General features: G+C 38.6%; 1 protein-coding gene across 1 annotated transcript in view; it reads right to left on the bottom strand.

Annotated features, from left to right (window-relative positions):
• The window catches only part of PIK3CA (phosphatidylinositol-4,5-bisphosphate 3-kinase catalytic subunit alpha), a 39,761-nt gene that overhangs the window by 5,307 nt on the left and 21,907 nt on the right, over window positions 1-12,547 (bottom strand). Inside the window, exons 6-20 of the mRNA XM_058030926.1 lie at window positions 11,647-11,732; window positions 10,117-10,222; window positions 8,947-9,099; window positions 8,708-8,842; window positions 6,971-7,095; window positions 6,525-6,606; window positions 5,919-6,083; window positions 5,255-5,358; window positions 4,379-4,550; window positions 3,943-4,049; window positions 3,307-3,428; window positions 2,696-2,774; window positions 1,672-1,842; window positions 1,336-1,453; window positions 1,017-1,168 (exon numbers count right to left, since the gene is read on the bottom strand). Coding sequence (XP_057886909.1) covers window positions 1,017-1,168; window positions 1,336-1,453; window positions 1,672-1,842; window positions 2,696-2,774; window positions 3,307-3,428; window positions 3,943-4,049; window positions 4,379-4,550; window positions 5,255-5,358; window positions 5,919-6,083; window positions 6,525-6,606; window positions 6,971-7,095; window positions 8,708-8,842; window positions 8,947-9,099; window positions 10,117-10,222; window positions 11,647-11,732 — 1,877 coding nt within the window. The remainder of the gene's footprint in view (window positions 1-1,016; window positions 1,169-1,335; window positions 1,454-1,671; window positions 1,843-2,695; window positions 2,775-3,306; window positions 3,429-3,942; window positions 4,050-4,378; window positions 4,551-5,254; window positions 5,359-5,918; window positions 6,084-6,524; window positions 6,607-6,970; window positions 7,096-8,707; window positions 8,843-8,946; window positions 9,100-10,116; window positions 10,223-11,646; window positions 11,733-12,547) is intronic.

Below are 12,547 nucleotides of genomic sequence, written 5' to 3'. Positions count from 1 at the left end.
CCTAATGTAGCTGAGAAGATGTACTCATTCTCCTTAGTTTATTTGTGTAAGGATTAATAGTGGTCAGACCAACACAACATCCATAGACAGGCTTTCTAGCCTTAAACCCCATCTGCAATTCACACAACTGTCAACATGAATTTATGTGAGTTCACAGGGCCATTTTTTTCACTGCTACTGACATTTCAAATTTCAAAAGGTATTTCCTGACACACTGCTAAAATCAGTGCTTTCCTGGCTATCTTCAGAGTTGCATTTCTCCTGTAGTTTTATATTGCTCTTTAGGTACTCTGAAGAATGCACTGAAAACAGGGACATTTGCTCTATCTGGATAAGAAATACCCAGGTTAAGGGAAAAAATGCAGAAGAACCTCACTGCAGTGTTCAGACAGACACTATAATTCAAAATCTGTCTTCTGTTGCCATCAACATAATGAAATTAAGATTAAAATTGAAACCTCTTAAAGACTGGGTTGCTGGAAAGAGATATTAAGAATGACTACAGCAACAGATATATTTACTGCTATTATTTTAAAGTTCTTGCTCAGCAGGTTCTCAGCCATTGTCACAAACTACACAGGCCAGCTGCAGAGCTGCTATCAGAGCAGCTATAGGAGACAGAAGTATGGCTGGATGACCAGCAAGGCTCTGATGCACACAACACCCAACATTTAAGAATTCTCAGTAGCTGCAGTTCTGCCATCTCAAGAGGATTTTAAGTGTAAAATCAAAGAAATATCAGATGTTTGAAAAATTACCATCTTTATTCACATGTATGCTGACCCTGCAAATCTCAAGTGAGATTTCATGGACCAAAGGTCATGTAAGTGCTAAGATTACCCACTGACTTACAAGTGCATGGCTGATCTTCAACTGAAGAACTAGAATATTCCCACTGCAAACCAATTAAAATACTACTGTTCAGTTAAAAGGTCTAATTATGAAAGGTCACCAGTACCAAAGTGCATTTTAGGTAAAAAACACTCTGGAGGTTAAATGCATAAAAGAAAGCTCACCTTTCAAACTCCCTCGTTTTGGTACATTCTTGGGCTCCTTTACTAATCACTATTAAGAAGTCTTGTGTTAAGACAAATGGCACACGCTCTCTTTTGTAACCAAATTTTTTCTTCTTGTGATCGAGGAAGTGCCCAAAGTCAATGTGAAACAGCTTAGAAAGAGAGAAAGGTATTTTAAGATTAATAATTCCTTGTTTAAATGAAGTCACAGTAAAATTGATCATTTACTTATAGTTCCAATAGAAATTTTTTTTTCCAAAACAAACTCATCCCAAAGCGAGGATGACCCTAGGGTATGATTTTAGAAATCAACTGTTACCTGTCCATCATCTTTGACCATGATGTTACTGTTGTGGCGATCACCAATGCCCAGGATAAAGGTGGCAACACAGTAGCCAGCACAAGAACGTGTAAACAGGTCAATAGCTGCATCATACCTATCCCAACAAAAAAGGAGACACTTTCCTCAGATATTCCAATAACACAGAAGTGCATTTCTTTTGCAAAAGAGCAAACAGGGACAGGTAAAAAAGAAAACAAAACTAGATGGACATAATTATGGACATAATCTCCCACTTGATGAACTTTAGTTATCTTGAAGTTTCCATCAAAAAGAAGCACATGGCCAAGAAAAACAAGTGACAGGGAATCTCACATGTCTCCTTTGTTCTTGTCCTTGAGCCACTGGTGCAATGTATGGCTGTTGAACTGCAGTGCTCCTTTTAAGCCTCCTTTACACTGGATCTGCATGATGGTGTGAGAGCTCCTGACCACCTCGATGAGTCCCACACAGTCACCAATTGACAAACAACCATAGGGCAACATCCTGGAAGACAAAGGTTCATTGTTTTGTTGGGTTTTTTCCTTCCTTTATAGAGAATGGTGGCAAGAGGTGGGAGAGGATGTATTTCTGCAGATTCCTCTATCTGGCTACTCTTTAAGTCATGGGGAACTGTAACCATTCTGCAAACCATTCTTGGACAAAGGCTGAATTCTGCCACTTGTTACGCTACTGGAGACAAAACTGTGACCCATGAGAGATAACATAAACCAACAGGTCCTTCTGCCTAGAGAAGAAAATGAAAACTGGGGGTTTCTAGACAGTGCACAGGCAGCCCCTTTGTTCCCATCTAAAAAATGTACCACACAGCAAACACAAATTTGAAGGTGTAACCTGACTAGGAACAGTTTTCCAGAAGCAGAACAGTTTATCCTGAGTGCCCTGCAGAAGCATCACAGTCTGGAGGTGGAGAAGCTCACACAGACTGGGCAATGTCTCTGTGTGGACTGAAGTGAAGATACCAGCTACAAAGAGTCATTGCCCAGCAGGGCTGAGGATTTGGCACCTTGTCACCTTGTTCAAAGCCAAACCTACAGACACAACCACTTGGCCACAGTGTGGCTACTGTGCCTTGGCTCTTGTATCCATTCCTTGTATGTAGCTCACTCAGATCCACTTGAATGAAAATTAATTATTTTTCAAATATGATCTTCTGTTTATAAAATCCAGTAGTTTAGTTAAACAACAACAACAAAAAAAAGTTGCTCTAACGTGCACAAAAATGTCTATTTCTAGCATTTCATTTATTACCCTTGGGAAAACATAAGCAATCTCTGGGAACAGACCAATGCCAGAACCATTAAGATCAGCATTACTTGGGAATGACTCTGATGCTTACCGAAGATCAAGACCCTGATTTTGCCAGATGTTTTCCATAATTCGAATGATCTGAAGTGTCAGCATGTCCTGACGCAAGTCTGAAATAGTCAAATACATTCAATTTGCATATTTTGTAACACCAGAATCTTTGGTTAGATCCTACTTTCCTTTTCCCCCCAAAACTATGTCTAAATACATCTAAAGGTAATGAGGTTTGCATAGTTTAGTACAGATTTTGCTCCCTCAGTAGAGAAAATCAGGTTTTAAATAGTAAAAAATTAATATAAACTTTTGGTGGTGATTTTAAAAACATACACTAAAACCAGGACAATGGAATCACAGTTTACACATTTGTAACATCTTGAAGACATTTACAATTAAAAAGAACAAACATTTAACAGTATTGTGTTCCACCTTGACAGACTGAGCATCTTAGAATATATAAAATTTGTACTTGACTGAGATAAAATCTCATCTGTCTACGCTTAATTTTTCTGGAAAAAAAAATTAGCTTTGCTTAGCTGATTTTTTTAAAATACATGTACTTTATAAGAGTATAAAAAACACCAAGTAAAAGGTTAGGAAAATAAACAGGTATGTAGCTTTTGAATTACACTTATCTTTCCTTACCATCTCCATTTTTAAATATTATCTCATTGTTCTGAAATAACAACTCAGACATAATATCTGGGTTTTCCCAGTTCAACCACAGCGGCCTTTTTGCAGATGACATTATCCTGCACTCCTCAAGCCTAAAAGAGATAAGATTTCTATGAAATAGGCATAATTTGATTCTTATACCATATTTCTCTAATATTGCTAAGGTCTCCCTGTTTTGGTCAAACTCTGAACCAGCACCAAATTAAAGATGCAAAGATAACTGACAATGCATCATTTTCACTTTCAGACTCAAACTTAAATTAGTGAGTGCTACATTAACCATTTGCTAAGACCAACAGAAGAGTTGTGTTATAAGGGAATATTGTAAATATTCCTGTGGCAATATGAGCTCTGAGAACTGGAAAAAGGACTGAAGTTCCTGGCACCTTAAAGGAACAACTGAAGGTCATGTTGTTCCCTGGTTTGTTACACCATTAGATTGAAATGACTCTACTCCTTATGGGTTACTTTGCTACAAATTCTATTCAGTGCACTTTGAAAATACTGACATTTACTAAATAAACAGTCAACCTCAACACTGTTATTGTTACCATTACTAAATATTTACTGAAGCATCTAGACAAACTTCAAAAGTGGATACAATACCGGAGGTTTCCCAGTTGATGGGCAGGATTAAGAGGAGAGATAAAACCTTGCAAGGCATCCATGAAATCTGGTCGTCTCATTTGTTCAACAAGAAACTTCATCTGTACCTGATCAATAAGCACATTCAGGTCTTGAGAACACTATTTACATGTAAATGAAGGTATCAGATTTTAGCTTTGGATTTCAAGCATGGTTTTGCACAGTTCTAATGTAAGTACAGCTCAGCTACATATTACACAAATTGAAATTTTTAACTTTAGTTCTATTGCCTTGAGAGCTAGACAATGGCATTGCACAGAAACACTGCAGCTGCCCAGGAAACACAGCACCTACTGAAATTAGCATTAACACTTTCCTCATTGATCAAATAGACCAGTTCCAAGTAATTCCTGTGACTCAACAGCAGCAGTCTGGAGATAAGGACAGCTTCTGATACCTTCTGGGTCTCATCCTTTTTTTCCTGCTTGAGAATATCTGTGAGGTTAATCAGCTTCTCCATGGCCTCCACCTGCCTGCTCAGGTGCTTCAGGTACATTCCACACGCTCGACAGTAGGACTCCAGAAGTAAACCAAACCTCTGACTGACAGTCTTGTTGTGCATTTCAGACCTACACAGGGAGGAAGAACAGTTACAGCCTAGAGACAAGACCACTTAGAGGTGCCAAAAATGAAGCTGTACTTGTGACACCTTCATAGAGTCCTAAAATACATCCCCTCAAACAATCCCCTCCCTTATCCTTGATGACACCGAGGCAAGTAGAAAAGTGAGAGTACAGCAAAGATGCCTTGCTTCTATTTCTGGTCTGATTACACCAGCTCAGAACAGAACTTTTAGGTGACCTCCAATACAACCCAATATGTTGCAGATTGAGCTATCAAGCTCTATAAGAAGCCTTTAATAAGGAAGGAAAAATAAAGATTTACTTGTCTTTTTAAAAGTTTTACCTTGTTGAATTGGGTGGCTTTCTTTAGGTCTCATATATTTGTAAAGTTTTCTGGAAAAATTGATGGGGCATCAGACAGCTAACAATACGGGAGGCTTTCAGCAGTCTCAGACTACTTTGTTTTCAGAATAAACACGATTAAATAAAAAGAAGTACAATCTAAGTACTATTAAGTACCTTTGAAACTGCAAGGCATGATTTCTGTCACTGAACTACATATTCAAACTCTTAAGCAATATAACCCAATCTTTAAATAAAGTGGTAACATTTTTCTAAGAAAGGACATTTAGTATGTCAAACCTTTAGAACAACTAATAGTTTACAGCTAATAGGAAGCCCACCACCCCTAAACAGGACAATAAACTTACTTTAAATGCCAAAAGAAGAAGTGTCCTATCCTTTGATTGGTCAGTGCCTTCTTCAGCAAAAATCTCACAAGCTGATTATCTAAATACTGCTCATATTTCAGAACCTAGTTAAGGATAAAGAAAAAATATTTAAAAATCATATGCAGTTATTATTTCTATGAACAATATACAGATTAAAGGCGGTTAAATAAAAAGCCATATATGTTTTACATTTTTTTTTCAGGAATGACTGATCTTGGTATTAATATTTGCATGTGTTAGGCTTTGAACAATATATGCCAACTGTTCACTGGCTGCCTCTATTTCAGGAACTTACCATCTGATGCTTGCTTTACTGTTACCAAATATTTTAGCCTCAACTTGCTCAAAATTTTGAGAAGATGCTTCTGCTCATCCTTTCCCATATGTTAGGACAGCTGAAATAGCTGCCTGTTCCAGTTGGTGGAACAGTTTTGCATCTCTGCAGAATGCTGGCATTTAGTACCAACAAGCAAAACCACAGCACTGCAGAAAAACTAACCTTTCATCTCCTCCTAAATAATCTGCAAAGCAAACACGATGACCTCTTTTTCACAACAACTTAACTTTTGCTGTGTTTTAAGCCTCTGTGATCACTGGACATACACAAGACAACAAATATGCCAAAATAATAGTTGCTCAGTACCTGTACCAGCTGGATGAGGTACTGAGACAGTTTGTCATCAGTCAGGGACTTCTCCAGACAGCGAACTGCGAACGCTCGCACCATGGGGTCTGGGTAGTTGCAGTCCAGCAGCTCCATGGCCTGCTCTGGCTTGATTGAGGGCCAGTCCTTCACCAAGCAGTACATCTGGGGGCAAGGAGAACAAGCAGTTTACACCTTTGGAACACACAGCCATTAGAAGGCATTGTCAGACACAAACTACATCTGAGTAGAAGCTGTTTAATTGCTGGTCCTCTCAATCAACAGTCTGGTATTAGTTGCCAGTTGACTTTGTTGTTTTACCCAATATAAAAAGAATGAAAACAAAACCTCACATTTAACTGTAATTGACAAGTTGGCAACATCAGAGGGATTTGAGTAATGCCAGCAAGAGGAAATCTTAAGACCAGACTGAGCTAAAGAACAAGAACTATGGACCAGAGACACCTGTCAATCACAGTGGCAACTCCAACTATTCCTTCAATGTATCATACACACAAAATATGCTTTTAACTTCCAGAAGCCTTTTTTAAAATAGCACTTTAAAGCTTCTTCAAAATCTAACAGTTCTTCAGTGCCTTATGTTACCTGCGCCACTTCATCTCTAGAATTCCACTTGACAGACAAAAGTAATTTGGGTAGAATTTCTGGAGTATTCACACAATAGTGTCTGCAAAAGAGGAAAAAGAAAAGTTGCATGTACTAAACAACACTTCTGCTTTCATAACCATCAACTATGTCCCCACAGCCTTGCACATTTTTCTTCCTTTGTCAGCAAGGTGCTCTCAGGATCCATCATGCAGGTAAAACTGCAGTAATTAGGAAACTGGGAACTCATTCAACAACTTACTTTTCTCCACAGGATTATAACCAAACCACACAATGCAGAATGCTTTACAAGCCTTGTCTAAAACACCAGCTCCTCAGCACAGAAGAAAAGGGAGCAAAACCCATGACAAATTTGGAAAGAATGGGATGAAGTTTGATTATGCCAAGAAGTTTTTTTCTTTGATTTGGTTTTTGATTTGCAATACCTGTGTCTCCAGAGGAAGTCCTTCTCTTGCTCAGTGATTTCAGACAAGGGGTCTCGGGTACAAATGGCTCGCAGTTGCTCCTTGTCACTCTCTGTTAATTCACTATCCCGAGCTAGTCTGTTACTCTGCAGAGACAGTGGCACTTTAGCCCTCCACACAACTCCCTTTATTGCCAAAGCACACATGAAATACAGTATTTGAACACACAGCAACCACTCCAGCCTGTGTCATGCAATACTATCTTGCTGTATCCACTTGTTATAACTGAGAGCTCAAAATGTAGAAAGAAGATGAAAGACTAGGCCTTTGATCTCTACAACTGCTTTTAGTCACTGCTGGCACAAGGGGAGGCACATTTGAACTAAATCAGCTGTGTGGAGAAATAGCAGCAGTTGACATCTGATGAATGACACAATGCAGCACAAAGTGAGACTGGTCATTTCTGACCCCAGCCTGAGATTGCTGAGGGCTGCTGAAAGGAATGAAAAGGATTTGGAACTGAAAAAGGAGAACATGGGATGAAAACAGGTAAATCAGGGGCAGAATGCTGTAGGAATGCCTGAGTAACAGGAAGATGGAAAACAGTAAATCACAATTAGTGTAAGACATTCCCCAAAGAGCACAGAAAACAGAACTGCCACAAGCAGAAATTAGCTATGTTGTCAGTGAAGTGGCCTTATCCTCACCATTTTTTTTTTGGTGCCAGATGGAACAAAACAATGAGCTGGAGTACAGAAGCCCACGTAAGAGGCTGGGAAATGTTATTTACCAAGAAGAAAACTGTCCTTAAGCATTCATTAAGACCCTGCTCAGTCACAGCATAAACAGCAGAGATGCTGCTCTATGATGGACATCCTGCTGAGCATCAAGAGAAATCCAATGCCCACAGCCTGTTCAGGATAAATGGGACAGGACTGCTGCAAACACCCCCAGAACTCCCACTCTGCGAGCTGCTGCCACCTCTGTGCTCTCTGGCACAGCCAAACTCCCACCACAGAGCTCTCCATAGAGAGCACAGAGCTCCTTGGGCAAACCCAGGCCTTTGAACCAGCCTCCAGAAGAAAATGTAAAACACACCAACCAATTTCACAGCCTTGGCTTTAAATAAAGAGCATTTTTTGCTTGACTGCTTTTCTGTTTTTACTTCTTTTCATCATCCAAAAAAGTGCTTTGAAGAAAGCTCCAAACCTCACCAAAAAGCCAATTATAATGCACAAGTTCTGTTTGTGGAAAAAGTGAGATAAAGGACTACACCCATGTGTATGTCCATCAATTCCCTTAAAATTCCCTTTGCTTGTAGTCATAACCACCCCATAAAACAGACAGGAAAGAGTTCTAAGCACCTTTGGGTTACACAGGAAAGCCTAACTATACACATGAAACTGCAACAAAGAAAAACAGTGTCATTGAAGGAGAATTGCAACTTTTAAGAAGTTAAACTAAGTAGTCTGACACCCAAATTAGTGATACAAAAATGTCAAAAACACAGTAAACCAGTTTCTCTTTGGAGTGTTTTGGTTGGTCAGTGAAGCATTAGGTCACTTTACTGTAATATAAAGAAAGGAGAATATATTGCCCATTTTACCAAACACACAACAAAATTTTGATTTTATGATTTTACAATAAATGAGGATGTAAAAAAAAAGACATTTTGTCACTCATACACTGAGTAAAATAAAGTAGCAAGTAATCCTTTCCTATTTGAATAACTAATCCTGGAGGGGGAGTTTGCCTTACCTGCCCTGCATAGCTGTAGTTGAATCCCAGTTCCCGTGAAATTGTCCAGTTTGCATGTTCTTCAATCACTGTCATATCTGGGAACTTTACAGGGTTGCTAAACCAATCAAATTCCAGCTCTAAGCATGGAGTTTCCTAGGTCAAGGGAATTCAAATTACTTTTTCTGCTGAATGATAGCAACCAGAATAAAGCATATTTTGAAAATGCACTCTTAAGGGGGAAGCTGGCATGCAAATACCTTATTTGGATTTGATCCAGTAACACCAATAGGATTCAACAAATCCTCCAGCCCATGAGGTACTGCCCAAAGATTCAAAGCCATTTTCCCAGATACCAGAGTGTCTGTGTAATCGAACATGTTTATATTTCCCCAAGCCAATGGACAGTGCTCCTTGAAGAGATTAAAATATGATTTTTTTCAGTGTCATCCATGGATTACTGCAGAGCGAGTCAGGAGAAATAACATTTTCACCCCAGATCAAGTTGTTACATTCCCAGATTAGCAGAAAGCAAGTTGTGGAAGCTTTACCATGTTTTTCTAGGAATGGCTGTCACAGCAGTCCTTTAATAAAATGATACTAAAAGAATTGTAAACACATGCACATATCTTCCTCACACCAGACTAAGTCAGGATGATCAAAAAAGTTTTTCGGACAAAGAGATTTTCTACCAAGTGCTGTAGTGACAGAACAAGGGGCAGCAGTTTCAAACTGAGGTAAATATTTTTAGATTGGACAAAAGAAATATGGTTTTCTATGATAAGGGTAGCAAGACACTGGCACAGGTTCCCCAGAGAAGCTGTGGCTGCCCCATTCCTGGAAGTGTTCAAGGCCAGGCTGGATGGGGCTTGGAGCAACCTGGGCTAGTGGAAGGGGGGTGGAACTGGATGATCTTTAAGGATCCCTTCTAACCCAAATCATTCAGTAAAAGGTTCACAGACCTGCTTGTAGACAAACACCCTACATATTATCTGTGACACACACTCAAACCCACAATGTAATGATGCTGCTGGTTAAAAATTAAACGTTGCATGTAGATTATTAAAAATCACTATTTGAGATCCAGCATTAAATGCTAAAGGAATACAAAATTTCTTTACTTGAAAACTCAACTCTAAAGGTACAAATATTGTCCTTTAAAAATAAATAGGTTAGTAACATGGGTTTTGAAAATTAATTTTAAAAGCACTTCCACCTCAAAACACCAACACTGGTCTTTGTGTCTGGCAATGCAGCATAGGCATGATTTACAGTGCTGAACCGATAAGCTTAAAAAAAAAAATAAAAAAAAAAAATCCCTATTTTAATCATATTCAAATCAAGCATAGCACTCATTGCCAGGCCAGCATTTAGCAGCTGTCCTCCCCAGCTGTGGCTCAGCAGCACAGTAAAGGCAGGGGGTGCTTTACCTCCTTGGCGCCCTTGCGGCCCTTGACAGAGCAGATGGAGAGGCAGAGCCGCGCGGCGCGGGGCAGGTCGGGGATGTACATATCGTACAGCAGCCACTCGTTCCACCTGCAGGTCCAAAGGCAGACTTAAACCAGGCTAAAGGAGGCACCATCACCCCACCAAAAGGCATTTGCTATATTCCTAAATTGTGGATTTGCAGACAGAGCACACTTTCTGGTCCCCACATATGCATTTGACCACATTCACTACTTTTGGGGATAGAAACTTCTCCAACAGCCTTCTAGACCCAACACTGCTTAAAAAGCCATGTTAGGTTCAATTTCTGCAACCTAAAGATAATGGATTTGCATAAATGCTACACTGATGTAAGGTTTAGCTTGTCAAACAGCTTTCCCTTCAGGGGAAAAAGAGCTTTCAAAATCAAACTAAACTTCAACTGTTGGAACATAAAAAGGTATCTGCAAGATGGGGATAGAACATGGAAATCCAAAGCAATATTCCCAAGTCAAATATTTTTCTATTTACTATAGTAATAATAGCACAGATTGATTTTACAGGATTAGTTTGATTTTGTTTTCATGAACTTTTCTAAGCAGAATTCATCTCTCAGCTGGTAGAGCTGTGCTTTTGAAGAGGAACTTCTGATCCAGTTTCTTCCCCTAAGCAGATTGTCATAAAGAATTTTCTCAGTTGAAAGAGAAAGCAGCTTCCAAGGAGAGCATTAATTTTTCAATGTATCTGTAGCTACTGAAAGCAATTTTACAAAGAAATAACTGTGAAAGCCCTTCTCTAAGAATAAAGAACAAACTTTAATTCACTTTTCTTATGTGTTCATTTCACATAATACTGATCTATGTGACACATCCATGATTTTAAGGCATAACCTTCACCACCTTGCCAAGATTTTATCTCTAAAATAGTTGAAATTATCAGCTCAAGTACAGCACTTTGGGGCAACTCAGAAGGAGAGACTATTTTTCACCAACTATATATATTATTAGTCCTTTAATTATAAAACCTAATCATATTCATAAATAATGTACAGATAAAAATAAAAGTTTCAAAAATTATTATTAAAGACATGAAGTCAGAAAATGCAAGGAAAGAACTACTTCTGCACAGATACTTTGCATCTAAGCTTAGCAGATGCTGAAATTTCACACCTCTTCATTAGTTACAGTTATGAGAACAGGTGGCTAAAAGATGTCCCTAATGTTTATACATGCTCATATAAAACTTCTTTTTGCACTTCTAAGTTCAGGTGATTCATTTTTTCCAGGTAATATTCATGGTTTGTCAAACATCCTGAAAATATATTCTATACTACACTATTATGTGCAAGACAAAATGCTTGTGTTTGAATTAAATTAATTCTATTTATATATATATAGGGTTATGTAATATATTTTTATAAAACTTTAGGTAAAGGATTCCCAGTAAGGAGCTCTACCTGAGTAATGGTTAAGTGGAGCCTTTACTCCTTCAATGCTATCATTTATGATGCCCTGAAAGTCAGGTATTCATCTTACCTGGGATTAGAACAAGGTACCCTCTGAGTATTCACATTGTCACACAAAGGTTCCCCTCCATGGTAGATACCTGTCCTAACATAGATCTGAAAACAACATCCATATTAGTCTTTGAAATGTTACTGTAAACAAATGTTTTCATTGCAGTCAACACGTACCATGATTACAACACATTATCCTTTCTTTTTCAGTAACAAAACAAAAACAAAACCAAAACTGAAAACCAAACTGCTCCACCAGTCCCCAAATTAATTCATGCTCTGTTGGGTGTACAGCACAATTTACAAGCATATCCTTCTAGAAAAAGTGTTTGGTCTTTCTCCTCATTAATTGCAAAACTAGGTCCTAAAAAATACAGTAACAAACTTGAAATCAACACTGAAAAAAACACCCCTTGAATTTACTCTCCATTCTTCCTGTGCCAAGGTGTTGTGAAAGGAATTCCGAGGAAAGAGAGTCAGGGTAGTAGATGTCTTCAGTGGAATTGAACACTACACCTTCTTTTTGTCCCCTTTTACCCCACACCTTTATTTCCATAAACAAAGATAGCATGCCCTCATCAAAAGCACTCTCAGTTACTGTAATACATTTTTAAACAAAATTACTTAGAAGACAGATTTCTTTTTCTATCCATTACCATCTCTGCTGGAGTGCTATACAAACTGACTCCTGCTCCTACCAGGCAGAATATTTAGTTAGTTACCACATCTCACACTTTTTAAGCAGTACAGAAAAGTTCCAGATGCTAAAACACGGGTGTGTTCTTTAGAATTAAATAATTCAATTTGAGTAAAAGAGTGGTGTAATTTTCTAACATGTTATATAAGAATTTTTTCCAATGCCAAAACAAACCACTCAGGAGGGACTCAGGAGGGAAACCACAAGCTGCTGCAAAGGCATG

The sequence above is a fragment of the Melospiza georgiana genome, chromosome 10 (genome assembly GCF_028018845.1).
Source record: "Melospiza georgiana isolate bMelGeo1 chromosome 10, bMelGeo1.pri, whole genome shotgun sequence".
NCBI lineage: Eukaryota > Metazoa > Chordata > Aves > Passeriformes > Passerellidae > Melospiza > Melospiza georgiana.
The sequence above is the reverse complement of the archived record's forward strand: the minus strand, read 5'-3'. Positions and strand labels throughout refer to the sequence as shown.